Source organism: Nematostella vectensis, chromosome 9, assembly GCF_932526225.1.
Source record: "Nematostella vectensis chromosome 9, jaNemVect1.1, whole genome shotgun sequence".
NCBI classification, from domain to species: Eukaryota; Metazoa; Cnidaria; class Anthozoa; order Actiniaria; family Edwardsiidae; genus Nematostella; species Nematostella vectensis.
This window is the reverse complement of record NC_064042.1, coordinates 8,806,200-8,818,968: the sequence shown is the minus strand read 5'-3', so window position 1 is coordinate 8,818,968 and position 12,769 is coordinate 8,806,200. Positions and strand designations below refer to the sequence as shown.

Here is a 12,769-nt window from a genome sequence, read left to right as displayed (position 1 = left end):
CATTCTTACTATGCACAATTTTAAATAGTTAATTGATTGTTTAAAAATACCTGACAGGGAACTTCAGCCAAAATTTACCCAAAATATATTGACGTTTCTAGTTTATCCCATGCTATTATGGCCACCAATATACATTTCTTATACACACTTAAGTACGCTCAAGGAGGAGGATATTGGGCTTTGTGATATTGCCCCTTTCTTTACGATATTGCGTTAAAAGAGCCATAAACATGCAGTGATACGGTATTTCAAAACCCTGCGAGATGCGAGACTTTGCTTTTTAAACGGCAGTATATGGTAAAAAATAAAATGATTGAGGTGTTGCAGTGTTAAAAAGTCCCATGTGTCGTGCATGCCAGAAGTTTCATTAGGCCCCGGTGGCCGGCGGAAGTGTCAGCTACTTTTTTTTTAAAGTCGACTTAAGTTTTATTTGAACTTAAAAGATAAAATAACTTCCACCTCCTACTTATCAATCTCCACCGCCTACTCTGAAAGTTAACGAAAGCCCTGCATGCTCTTCAAAACCTCGTCCTTCTGTGCAAAATGTGATATTTCCGTAATTAAACCCCCCAAACATCCTCCCTCAAGCATTTCTTTGCCTCGCTGGTAAGTATACATTAGATTTTACATGACAAAACTACCAAGGTGCCCATCCTAGTGCACATTAAACAATAATGACAAATGGTAATGATGGTGGTTACAATAAAAGGAGCGTTTACCTGTTTTTCTTGCCTTTCTCAATTAAGTTGAGTACTTCTGTGACCTCAGTGACAATATGCTTTGTAAGTTTATCAACTCTGGTACCAAACTCAGGGTGTTCCCTGACTGTGTAACAAACAAAAACCATTTGTTAATGGAGTTTCAGAGTAAAAAAAAGAAAACTTGGAGAATTGAGCGACCTTACCTCGTAAAGAATCTTGCCAGTTTCTTCTTCTGCCGAGCAAATCTTTGACAAATTCTTTGTGAATTTCAAGAAAACTAGAAAGAAAATAAAATTCTATTCATTGCCTCCTACTCACAATATATTTAGGAAGACAATGAGGCAACCCTACAACAGCTTCTTACATGGTAACAGTCGGTACAGTTACGTGTTCTGTCTCCTAGCTGAATGAAAAACAAGACAGACCCGTGTAAACAGGCATCATGTAATTGGGGTCTAGAAAATACTGTACAAAAAACTAAAATGACATGGTGGAATTCATGGAAACTTAGACATACCTAGATTTTGTTGAGGAGGGGGGGGGGGGGAGATTCATAGATATCATATGCCACAAATTTGGCAATTCCTCAAGAAAGAAAGGAGCCAAAAGCCATTTGCAGTCACACTCACCTGATTTCCATCCTGAATGATGTGTCATCTGAGTAACTCGCTGCAGAGGTGAACAGCTCGTTACATATCCAAGGGATAAGCCCTGGGTTGTCATTTGTTCCGAACATGACACATGTCTTCCCACTATTGCTAGCACCGTAGGAGAAGGCGCACACATTGTAACCCTCAAATGCTGAGGATAATAAAGAATCTCCAAGCTCTTCAATACCCTAAAATAAAATGTAAGACAGATTTAGACTTATTCAAAGCTCATAGCTGACCTTCCATAGATTATTTTATAACATCTCAACATAATCACAATAATAATAATAGTTTATTTCAATTATCATAGTGGTAGCAGGCAATACTGAATTACACAATTATTTTGCTGTAAAGATCATTGATAACATATAGATATAAAGTCATAAAGCCTAAAAATAGTTCCTTTAAAGGTATTAGTTCTCTGTGTACCAGATCTAAGAGAGTAGCCATGGCTTATTGTATCGCCTCTAGAAAAAACATAGCTCAGAGGAGGAGTCGTTCTAGCTTTGGTCGCAAATGAGCAACATAGGCAATCACGGCACTCAGCAAGGGACCTGAGTCCAGGTCTGTGAAGGGCGGGAGTTCAATAACATAGACATAACATAAAGATGTAATGTGAACGCTTGAATAGTATCAACAATTATTTGTCTTGTCGTAGAAAATGGTGGGTGATGAAGATGTTTTTTTATGATATACATCATTTTTTTATTATTTTCTAGAGATGATGTTGCCTTCGCATTTTGAATGGCAATAACAAGAAGAAATTTTATCCAACTTGGTGGGTCCTACCCATATTTTCCCAAGAGGAAAAGGAAAGTAATTACGCTTTGTTAAAACAGGTTTTGGCGAGAAATTCTGAGATTTTCGGGAAAAAGAGAGCATAGGACACTGAAACTCCTGTGGAATAAATATGCAAAACATTCAATTCAAGACAAAAATGGTTCTAGAAAACTGATATATAGACATAAGGAAAAACATATATTTTCTTTTCATATTTCATTATGTTTATGTCGTTATGTTGTGCATGCATATGCTGTTATGTCACCAGTGTGCACTGCACTTAAGGGTTGCTATGTTGGTCCAAACTCAAACTCAAACAAAAGACATGGGGCCTCTTAAAAATTTAATATTATTCAAAATCCCAAAATAAATAGTTGATTTTAATAAAAAAAGGATATGAATTATTTAGAAGTGCCTTTATGGATTGAAGCTGTAAGAAAATGTTATGCACTTTATAAACTTGTGTGCAAACATTAGAAATTTGTTAAATATACAGTGCATAAACATTGTACTATTATGAAAATAGACATTAATTGTGGGTTAAAAATAACCTTGAAAATAACTGCATATTCATGTCCTTGCAAATTATTGAATACTGTTCTCTCTAATTAATACCTTAACAATATTCTTTAGCCATTTGGAAGGTATCAAAAGACCACAGATTTTGAGGTTTAAATAGGGCTTAAGAACAGAGCAACCATTGTAGCCTTTGTACATAACATGTATACACAAATACAAAAGATCTCTCCAAGATATAACTACAGTCGCATAAAATTAAAGTGGGCCGACATAATAAACATGTACATCACAAAGAACTTTCCGAGAATAAAAAAATCTCACCCGTTTAAAAATAAATGAAGGTTGTTTTACTCCTTGGTGATGGCAATTTATGCAAAGTTAACTTCGTTTAGGAAATGCCAATTTAATTTTATAACCGCTATCCCGTTTTTGTCCAAAACCTTTAAGTTATAAGTTAATGTTTACGTAATAGAGAGAAAAACCACGTCAGACTAAGCTTTTAAAGGGTTAACATGTACAAGTGGGGTGTTTCGAAAGGATCGGTTAAAAAAATGTGATGGACTATTATATGTATTCTTATTTTGTGCTTGAAAAGTGGACAGGAAATTGATTGCAAAAACTCCACAATTACCTAAGAGCTCTTATCTCGATCAAACCCAAAAGACAAAATACGATCATAGCATATCAAGACAGTTACAAATGTGTAAAATAATATTCCCAGCAGTGCGATTGAAGCCCTTTAGTAATCTACGCATTTTAAAATAATTTAACTTAATAAAAATACGATTCTATCACCACCTTTAAATAGAACGGCTAAAAGTAGATATCGAATCTTACAATAAATTGGCATGTTTAGCTAAAGGTAATACAATCCCTCAAATTTGACCCCCAAAAACTCTAATTCAGAGTTTTTCAATGATTAATTCTTAGTTCATTTTCGGCATGATCTGGGATGGTACTAAGTTAGATTCCATTCATCTAACCTTTGCTCGCGGGATATAAGAATCGCTTGCTTGGTCGACGGACCAATACTAGAAAAGAACGCAAAACGCATTAGTAAAAATGCTTAGATTTTATCAATTTCTCCATCTGTTTGAAAGGAACGATTACTATTTTAGTTTCATAAACATACAGTCGTACGCTACCACAATAACTTCCACAGATTGTCAATAAATTTCATTTCAAGTCAAACATCAAAACACTACCGTGTGATCGAAGTTGAAAACTTTTGCTCGTGAATTTTCTGAGTTGTCGACCTTTACTTGACCATCTTCACCCTCTACTATACAGACGCTTTCCTCTGTTAGTTCCCTCTCGGTGAACGGTCTCACAAACACGGCAACCTGGATATTTTCTGATGGCATGTTGAGTCTAGTCGTGCAAGATCGTGATTCTGCGACGAACTTAATATCTCCAAATCGCGCGCCAAAACACAACACCACGGTGTTTCAGACCCTCATAAAGTCAAACAAAACGCTACAATAAGTATGGACTGCAAATATTGACAGAAGCAAGAACAACTGCTGCCCCCTCTAGTGGGATAAGTGAATGCGGAATGAAACTCGAGCTAAATCGCAGCGATCATAGCAAAAGAATTTCAATATTTCGAAGCTTGTCGCAGGTCGTAAGGTTGCTTCCTACAGGAAGTGACGTCAGGATTAGCTAGTACTGAGTCCCTTGTGAATAGCACTACATTTTTCAGATTTTTTTGGAGATCACGCATACTAAAATATTAGAAAAACTTGGTAAGAACAAAGACTTTAGTATTTGCCTAATGGCGGAAAACTACCAAGATACAGAATCTTGATTGCAATGTCCACCTACAAGTGCACTATTTATATCTCTAGATGTACTTCCGCTTTAGGAGACCCGCCACATTCCGTGACTTCTCGGTGTCTTGTTTGGAATTCAGGACTCACCTCTACCGCCTCTAATTTATCTAATAAAAGGGTGGTAATATGAGTACAGATATAGCTCACGTCTAGCTTTGTGCCGCGTACGTCAGATAAAACTAGTCGCACGCAGATAGCAGGTTATTCGGTGAATCTGAAATACAGTCTTAACATATTCTATTGCAGAAACAATTTTTTCCGATGGTTACAAATCTAAACCTAAGATTGTGGACTTCTTCGCTGAGGTGTTGGGGTCAACACCCGTTAGAAGAACACTTCAAAAGGCTATAAAGGGTTAGGATTGTATAGTGCATCATTTTTATTAGTGCAAGCGTGGCACGCCGAAGACAGATTATAGCGGAGCCAGCGCGGAGCTCCATAGGTATAGAAATATGGTATAACTATGCGACTTGGTTTTGTGGTCATTGCGCGGGTACCCTGTGGTGTCACTCGCCAGCCAGCCAGTCAGCCGCGCAACTCCCAGGCCTCACTCGGCCCCGTAATGGCGGCTAAATACAAGCACAGAGCAAGGGAAAAGTTCTTGTCATGCGTTGATTATTTCTTTTTGCCTCAAATTTTGTGACTTAAGGATAAAGTCAACTAGAGGAGATCTACTAACATTCAGAAATTTTCCTTACCGAGGATAAAAACAAAACAAAATTCAACCCCTGTTGCCAATATGTATTGTTATTGTCTGCATCTTACATCTCATGTGTTTATTATTTTTTTTTCAAATATTTGTGGAAATTAGTCAGATTATAAATGTCTTGATGAAAAGATTGTTTTGAAAGAAACGTTACTCTTTTATGAACCAGGGACTACCTGAGGGCCAAGATGAATGCTAAAGACTGGAAGACATAAGAATTGAAAACCATGTCTTGAAAGACATGTCTGAAAGACATGTCTGAAAGACAGTAGGGAGTTCTTATTCACTAGTCATTTGATACCCCCCCCCCCCCCCCCCCACACACACACACACACATGGTCCCAGGAAAGGGTGGGGGATTAGACGTTAATAAAAGCCTGTTTCCAAGTTAAGAGTCACAAACAGTCAATACCACCACCCCTCTTGATATATTCTGGTTAAAAAGTAATCAAAAACCCCTAAAACATTAACCCCTGACTTCCTCAGGACCATAAGGGAGGGGGCTCAAATGACTAGGGCATTACTATGTGATTCAGCAGTACACACTCAATAGGTTTTTTTAGAACAAGATACTTATATTATATAAAACTAAAAACATAATTTTGCTTTTTAAATAATAAATCTGTAACGAAAACAGTTTTCTATTAATCTAAAGATAATGGGAAAGGGGATATTTTAGGAAAGTACTGAATAAAGATATCACATTATTATTATATTTTCTTTTCAAACATTTAAAGAAGAGTCATATTTCTTCCTTTCCTTCTCCCTGTTGACTATTTTTATGCAATTGATGCTCTTTGCTATTTCCCCTACACACCAAAAATAAATTAATAAACAGATTTGATTTTTAAATTAGAAATTTTCATTTAGTACTTTCACTTATATCTTCTTCATTGATGCATAATGACAGCGGCGTGGTTGGACGTGCCTAGCTTTAGCTCCGCGTTTTGAAGTCGTTGTTTGCACTTTCATGTGCATTAAGTTCATATATGTAATTCAAATATTTAGTGTTGTCGTATGTGTCTATTTGTTCTTTATTTTTTGTGGCCATGGCTTTAACAAGAGAGGTTTTGGAAGAACTACTCGACAAGAAACTGGCGCCATTACAGGCGTCTCTTGACTTTCTAAATGAAAAGTACGACATCATCTTAAAGAAAGTCTCAGATCAAGAGGTTAAAGTAAAAGAACTCTCGAAAGAGAATTCTCGTCTTCATTCGGAAGTGGGGCTACTCAGATCTACATTATCAAACCAAGGGAAATGGCTAAACGATCTAGAGCAATATGGCCGCCGGGAATGCCTCGAGATCCGTGGGATCCCTGAGGTTAAAGGAGAAGACACTTCTCAAATAGCGTGTCAAGTCGCCAACCTAATTGGGGTCAAGCTCTCGAGACAGGATATCTCGACCAGCCACCGCATCAAGCCTAAAAACTCGACGGCAAAGTTCCCGCCCTCCATCATAGTCAAATTTACAAGCCGTGACAAGCGAGACGAAACATACAAAGCCAGGGGGAGGTTGCGTGAGCTCTCCACACACAACGTGCCTGGCCTGGATAGATTTAAAAGTAACTCGATCTATCTCAGTGAGTCTCTCACTCAAAGAAACAAGGCATTATTCAAAAGTGCGTTGGAGGATAGAAAACAAATGAAGTATGACTTCATTTGGACTGCAAATGGAAACATCTATTTGCGCAAGAATGAACGCAGTCCATCGATTCATGTTACCGATGAATCGGTATTAATAAATCTAAGAAGCTCCAGCTTTGTTCACGAAGTCGAAGGGGCGACGGCGATGACAGATACCAACATCTCCTCCAAGAGCGACAGTGCGGCAAGTACAAATACAGCAAGTTAAGAATAAGTCACATAGCTAACATGTATTCTTTCCATCGAAGTTTACAATTAACTAGATCACATATAAGTTCTTATGTTGACTTACAATGACTAGAGTTATCTGTCACATTTGTTCTAAAATTATAAGAAAGAACTGTCGTGCTGTCGAATGCGATTCATGTTTACAGTGGTGTCACTTTAAATGCTCAAAATTGTTGCTTAAACAGTTTAATCATTTATCGCTCACCAACGATTTATGGCTCTGTCATCCCTGCTATTCTGAAGTCTTTCCCTTTCACAGATTAAACAACAATGATCTATTGGATCTAGTCTTTAATTCCAATACATTGTGCCACTGCTCCCCATTCATTGATCGCGTTCGCCTTGAAAATCTTCCTCATCTAGACATAGTTTCTAGTTTGAATTTTCCGAATTTAAGTGACTTTGATTTAGATATTAATATTCCTAGTCAGATTAATTCAAAATACTACTCCCCCCATGAATTTCACTCGTCTTATGAGCTTTCAAATTTATCAGACAAATCGCTCTCACTTCTTCATTGTAATATAAGAAGTATTTCAAAAAACTTTGATAAATTACAAGATATGCTTTCTACTTTAAATCATCCTTTTAAGTTAATTGCTCTATCTGAAACCTGGCATTCTGACTGTAGAGAGCATATTGCTAATTGTTCTCTCCCAGGTTTTACTTATATATCGAAACCGACTAAATTTTCAGTTGGGGGAGTAGGTTTATTTATAGCTGTTTCTTTTAATTTCATTTTGAGGGAGGACTTATCCATTTCAAATGATCAACAAGAATCTTTATGGGTTGAAATACAAAATAATAAGGGTAGCAAAAACATATTATGTGGAGTTATTTACCGCCATCCAAATAGTTCTCTTGACCCCTTTTTAGAACATTTCTATAAAACCATGGACAAAATCAGTAAGGAGGGAAAGCTCTGCCTTTTTTCAGGTGACATAAATTTGAATTTATTAAATTCAGACTCCCACCAACTAACAGGGGAATTTCTTAATACTTTATTTTCATATTCTTTTCAGCCACAGATCTTGCAACCTACTAGAATAACTGATCATTCGGCCACGCTCATAGACAATATATTTTTTAACTCGCTCGAACATAAAACTTGTAGTGGCAATATTGTTTATCCCTTAACAGATCATCTTCCCAATTTTCTGACAATAGATTCAATTAATATCAATGTCTCAAAAAATGACTTCTACCAAAGGGACTATTCTAGGTTGGATCAGGAAGCTTTAATTAATGATTTTAGCCAAATTGATTGGTCTTTACAGTTTTATGGTATGGATAATGTTAACGATATTTTTTCCTGTTTTCTTGCTAAGTCTAATGAAATAATTAATTCCCATGCTCCAATGAAAAAACTTTCTAGAAAAGAAATTAAATTCAAAGCAAAACCTTGGATATCCAAGGGCATCAGAACTTCGATTAATTATAAGAACAGGCTCTATAGGAAGTTTATTAAATCTAGAAATCAATATCATTTTGAAAAATACAAAATCTATAGAAATAAATTGAACCATTTAATTGCAATAAGTAAGAGAAAATACTATGAAAAGTACTTTAATTTTAACAAATCTAACATAAAAAATATCTGGAAAGGGATAAAAGAAATTGTCGTGCTAAAGCCTAAGGCTCATTTCACACCTTCAAAAATTGTATCTTCTAATAAGGTTTTTACCAATGTAAATGAGATAGCAAATGAGTTCAATTACTTCTTTGCTAATGTTGGCAGAAATATCAGCAACAATATTCCAAAAGTAAACACTTTATTTTCAGAATTTCTTCCAACAGCTAATTCTAACAGCTTTCTTCTAGCTCCCACATCTACAGAGGAAATTAGAAGTATAATCTTAGGAATTAAATCAGGTAAAGCTTGTGGTTCTTCTAGCCTTCCAATTACAGTTCTTAAAATACTAAGCTCTATTATTTCAAGGCCTCTGGAGATATTATACAATCTGTCCTTTTCTTCTGGCATTGTACCTGATGCCTTCAAAATTGCACGTGTCATACCTATTTACAAATCAGGCTCTCATTTTGACACTTCTAATTTTAGACCAATATCATTATTATCTATTTTTAATCAGTTACTTGAAAGGTTAATGTATAACAGAGTCATAAAATTTCTAGACAAATACGATATTTTGTACAAAAATCAATTTGGCTTTCGAGCCAATCATTCTACAGAACATGCTCTTCTGCTTATTACCGATAAAATCCAAAGATCAATTGAGGGTGGTCAATACTCTTGTGGCATATTTCTTGATTTTAGCAAAGCTTTTGATACTGTTGATCATAAAATATTATTAGCAAAACTTTATTCATACGGCATCCGTGGCATAGCTTATGAATGGTTTGTTTCCTACTTATCAAACAGGCAACAGTTTGTTTCTATTGGTAATGTGTCATCTGCACCACTACCAATAACATGTGGAGTGCCTCAAGGTTCAGTACTTGGTCCCCTTCTCTTTCTTCTGTACATTAATGATTTTAATAACTGCTCCAACTTATTTGACTTTCATTTATTTGCTGATGATGCCAATTTATTTTGTGCCGATTCTTCATTGACATCCTTAGAGACCAAAGTAAACACAGATCTGTATAATATAAATCGTTGGCTTTGTGCAAATAAATTGGCTTTGAACATCAGTAAAACTAATTTTGTCATTTTTCGACCAGCACAAAAGAGGCTGGCTAGTTCTATTTCTTTATCAATCAATAATAATACCATTAAACAAAAAAATAATATCAAATATCTTGGTGTAGTTATTGACTCCTTTCTTAACTGGAAGGAGCACATTAACCAGTTAAGTAAGAAAATCTCCAGAGGGGTCGGAATAATAGCAAAGCTGCGTTACTATGTATCACCAACAATTCTCACTCAGCTATATTATTCTCTAATTTATCCATTTCTTACTTATGGTGCTATTATTTGGGGCAACACATATGAATCAACAATCAAGCCTCTTTTTATTTTACAGAAGAAAGCTGTTAGAATCATAACTTTCTCATCTTACATTGAACATACTTCTCCTATCTTTAGAAAACTAAATATCTTGAAATCTCCTGATCTAATCTATTACTTAAACACAATATTTATGTACAAATTTAATTTGAATCTACTTCCAACTCCTTTTGATTCTTTTTTTACTACGGTTGCTTCAAGGCACAAATATAATACAAGACTGGCTTCTAAATCATCGTACTGCCTCCCTTTACCTCGAACTAATTATGGAAAGTTTAATATTCGTTTTAAAGGTGCCTCAATTTGGAATAACATCAAAGAACCTACCAAAACCATGCGTTTGCCTAGCTTCAAGGCTGCAATAAAGACCTCAATCCTTGAAAATTATTAGCTTCTATCTAGTTTTTTTGTTTTATTGCATTTTATTTTGCTGCTGCTTTCATGTATTTTGTATTCGTGCCTTGTACGTCCTTGCTATACGCTCCATTTAATTGAACTATTTTGTGCTGCCTAGCCAGATTAGCTTTTTAGTTACTTCTAGGCAGCCAATACCCAAAATCTGTAATTATTATTTATTTTCTTACTGTAATTTCTGTGTGTGGTATAAATAAAGTTATATTGCCTTGCCTTGCCTTGCCTTGCCTTGCCTTCTTTTTAGGATTTCCTTTCCCTTTTCCACTACATTTATTTTAAAGGTTTAGATTTATTTCATTGGAATGGTTGGATCCAAGGTTTCTAAAAACACCAAAATATAATGCATTACTGGATGTATATTTGTAGATATTAATTCCCATGGGGATGGAAAATCACCACTTAAAATGGTACATTAAAACTTCATTGCATCTTATCTAAAACTGTGTCTGACACTATACCCAATCTTTGAAATCCTGTTTCATCCATTGTTCTTTGCAAGGACAAAGCTTGTCAGAATGTAGCTATAAAAATGTACATTAATGGAATTTTTATGAGGGGAAGGGTTTTTTAGGGCAGGATACTTAAACTATATAACACTAGCGACAACCTTGTTCTTTTTAAAGACTTGGCCTCTTAAGAGGCCTATGGTGGTGAAAGGGTTAAGATAATGGGAAAGGGAAAACGTGAAGAAATCCTCAATCAAATCATTTTCATTACTGTTATATTTTTTCCACTAAACCTTTCAAGTTAAGTCAATTTCCTTTATCCTCTCCCGTCGACTATATTCAGTCAATTGATATTCTTTGCTGTTTCCTCTCTACCCAAACATAGATCAATAAAAGGGTTTGGTTTGAAATTAGAAGTTAGCATTTTAGCACTTTCATTGATATATTTTTTTAGGATTTGTTTCCAAAATCAATCTGTTTTTCTCTCCATTACATTCATTTTGAAGTAGGCCACCAATAACAAGGTCACTATATGCCTATATGGTAAAGGGTGGGTGCACCAATATGTAATGCATGAAAGGAGATATATTTGTAGATTTTTATTTCCAGACATTTTTTCTGAATATCCAGTCCAATGAAGGTGAGAATCGCCACTAAATCGATACATAAAAAATTACAGTATGGCATCTAAATAGTCTAAATATATTATTTGGAATCTTAGGAATGCTGTTACATCCATAACATATTCTGTACAAGGGCAAAGCTTGTCGGAGAATTGTTTTGATTAAAAAAATCATAATAGAACTTCTATGATGGGACATAAGAATTTACCATTATACTCTTGACAACTTTGAAAGCCATATTCACACCAGGAATTGTGTTTGTTAACTTTGATGTACTGCATAATTTAAATTATTGAATAAGGCCTGGATCCATTTGGTTGGTACAATAAATAAATCTCAGTAGAGAGCAGGATCCTAGATCCCCCAATAATACCTTTGATCAGTCAACACAAAAGGTGTTTAATGCTGGCTCCGCTTTTAGGCAGTGCCTAAATCTATATATTATATATATATATATGCAGTGTACACTCGGGGGATCACCAGCACTAGTCAAGTCCCAGGCGTTCTTACCCGAGTTTCTGGTTGGTTTACGTGGTCGGTAAGAGTTGTATGGCCACATTACGGTTTACCTCCGAACACAGAAAACCCGGTAAAAGCGCCTTAGACTACGCTTTGCCAGCATCTAATTTTGCGAGAAATGTCGGTGTGTAAGACTGGTATTATGGGAAAGGAAAGAAATGCTTTTATTATCCTATGCCCTCACAATTAAAGCCGCATTGTCACCAGTTTACTTCCGGTCGAGTACGTTTCAATCTCCGATGATTTTTAAAGGAAACTGCGGAAAATATTTCAAAATTTTAAAAGCAGTGTGTCTTTTGGAAGTTTCTTTGAGGATGTGATTGATAATTTAGAGCGGATGGCCCGTTTTATAGCGCGGATTCTAATAGATTCTTTTGTCTTTTGACGGTTGTGGTTTCCGACGGACTTCCGGAAGTAAACTGGTGACAATGCGGCTTTAAATGAACACCAATTAGAAACAGTAGGGAGGGAAATTCTGTATGGCCATTCATTTCGACTAAGACTTCCCCCTGGCAATCGAAAACGGGGGGTTGAAACCCTCTAAACCGTCCCTTCTGCTTAGATTCGCTACTGTACGTGACACGGGAACCGAACTGTAACTGAAAAAGCGTCAAATATTCAACTGTGAGGATTAGGCAGTAATTGTGACCCAACACACCTCGTATAACTCGTATAATGTATAACACTTACAGAGAGAAAGAAATAGAAAAAAATCAGGATAAAAAGCAACAACAAATA

The 12,769-nt window shown here is 35.9% G+C and overlaps 2 protein-coding genes across 2 annotated transcripts in view; one reads left to right on the top strand and one right to left on the bottom strand.

Annotated features, from left to right (window-relative positions):
• Positions 1 to 4,284, bottom strand: part of LOC5515390 (kinesin-like protein KIF16B) — a 30,469-nt gene extending 26,185 nt beyond the window's left edge. The window contains exons 1-5 of the mRNA XM_032385142.2: positions 3,856 to 4,284; positions 3,634 to 3,681; positions 1,331 to 1,539; positions 905 to 978; positions 720 to 825 (exon numbers count right to left, since the gene is read on the bottom strand). Of these exons, the coding sequence (XP_032241033.2) occupies positions 720 to 825; positions 905 to 978; positions 1,331 to 1,539; positions 3,634 to 3,681; positions 3,856 to 4,014 (596 nt within the window). The 5' untranslated portion in view covers positions 4,015 to 4,284. The remainder of the gene's footprint in view (positions 1 to 719; positions 826 to 904; positions 979 to 1,330; positions 1,540 to 3,633; positions 3,682 to 3,855) is intronic.
• Positions 4,285 to 6,237: 1,953 nt separating this feature from the next.
• LOC125572228 lies at positions 6,238 to 7,041 on the top strand. Its single transcript, XM_048732448.1, has one exon. It carries the CDS (start codon positions 6,238 to 6,240, stop codon positions 7,039 to 7,041), a length of 804 nt encoding a protein of 267 aa, XP_048588405.1.
• The last annotated feature ends 5,728 nt before the right edge of the window (positions 7,042 to 12,769 follow it).

Excerpts from the sequence above, each read along its gene's own strand:
- LOC125572228 (XM_048732448.1), top strand. The coding sequence starts at position 6,238 with ATGGCTTTAACAAGAGAGGTTTTGGAAGAACTACTCGACAAGAAACTG.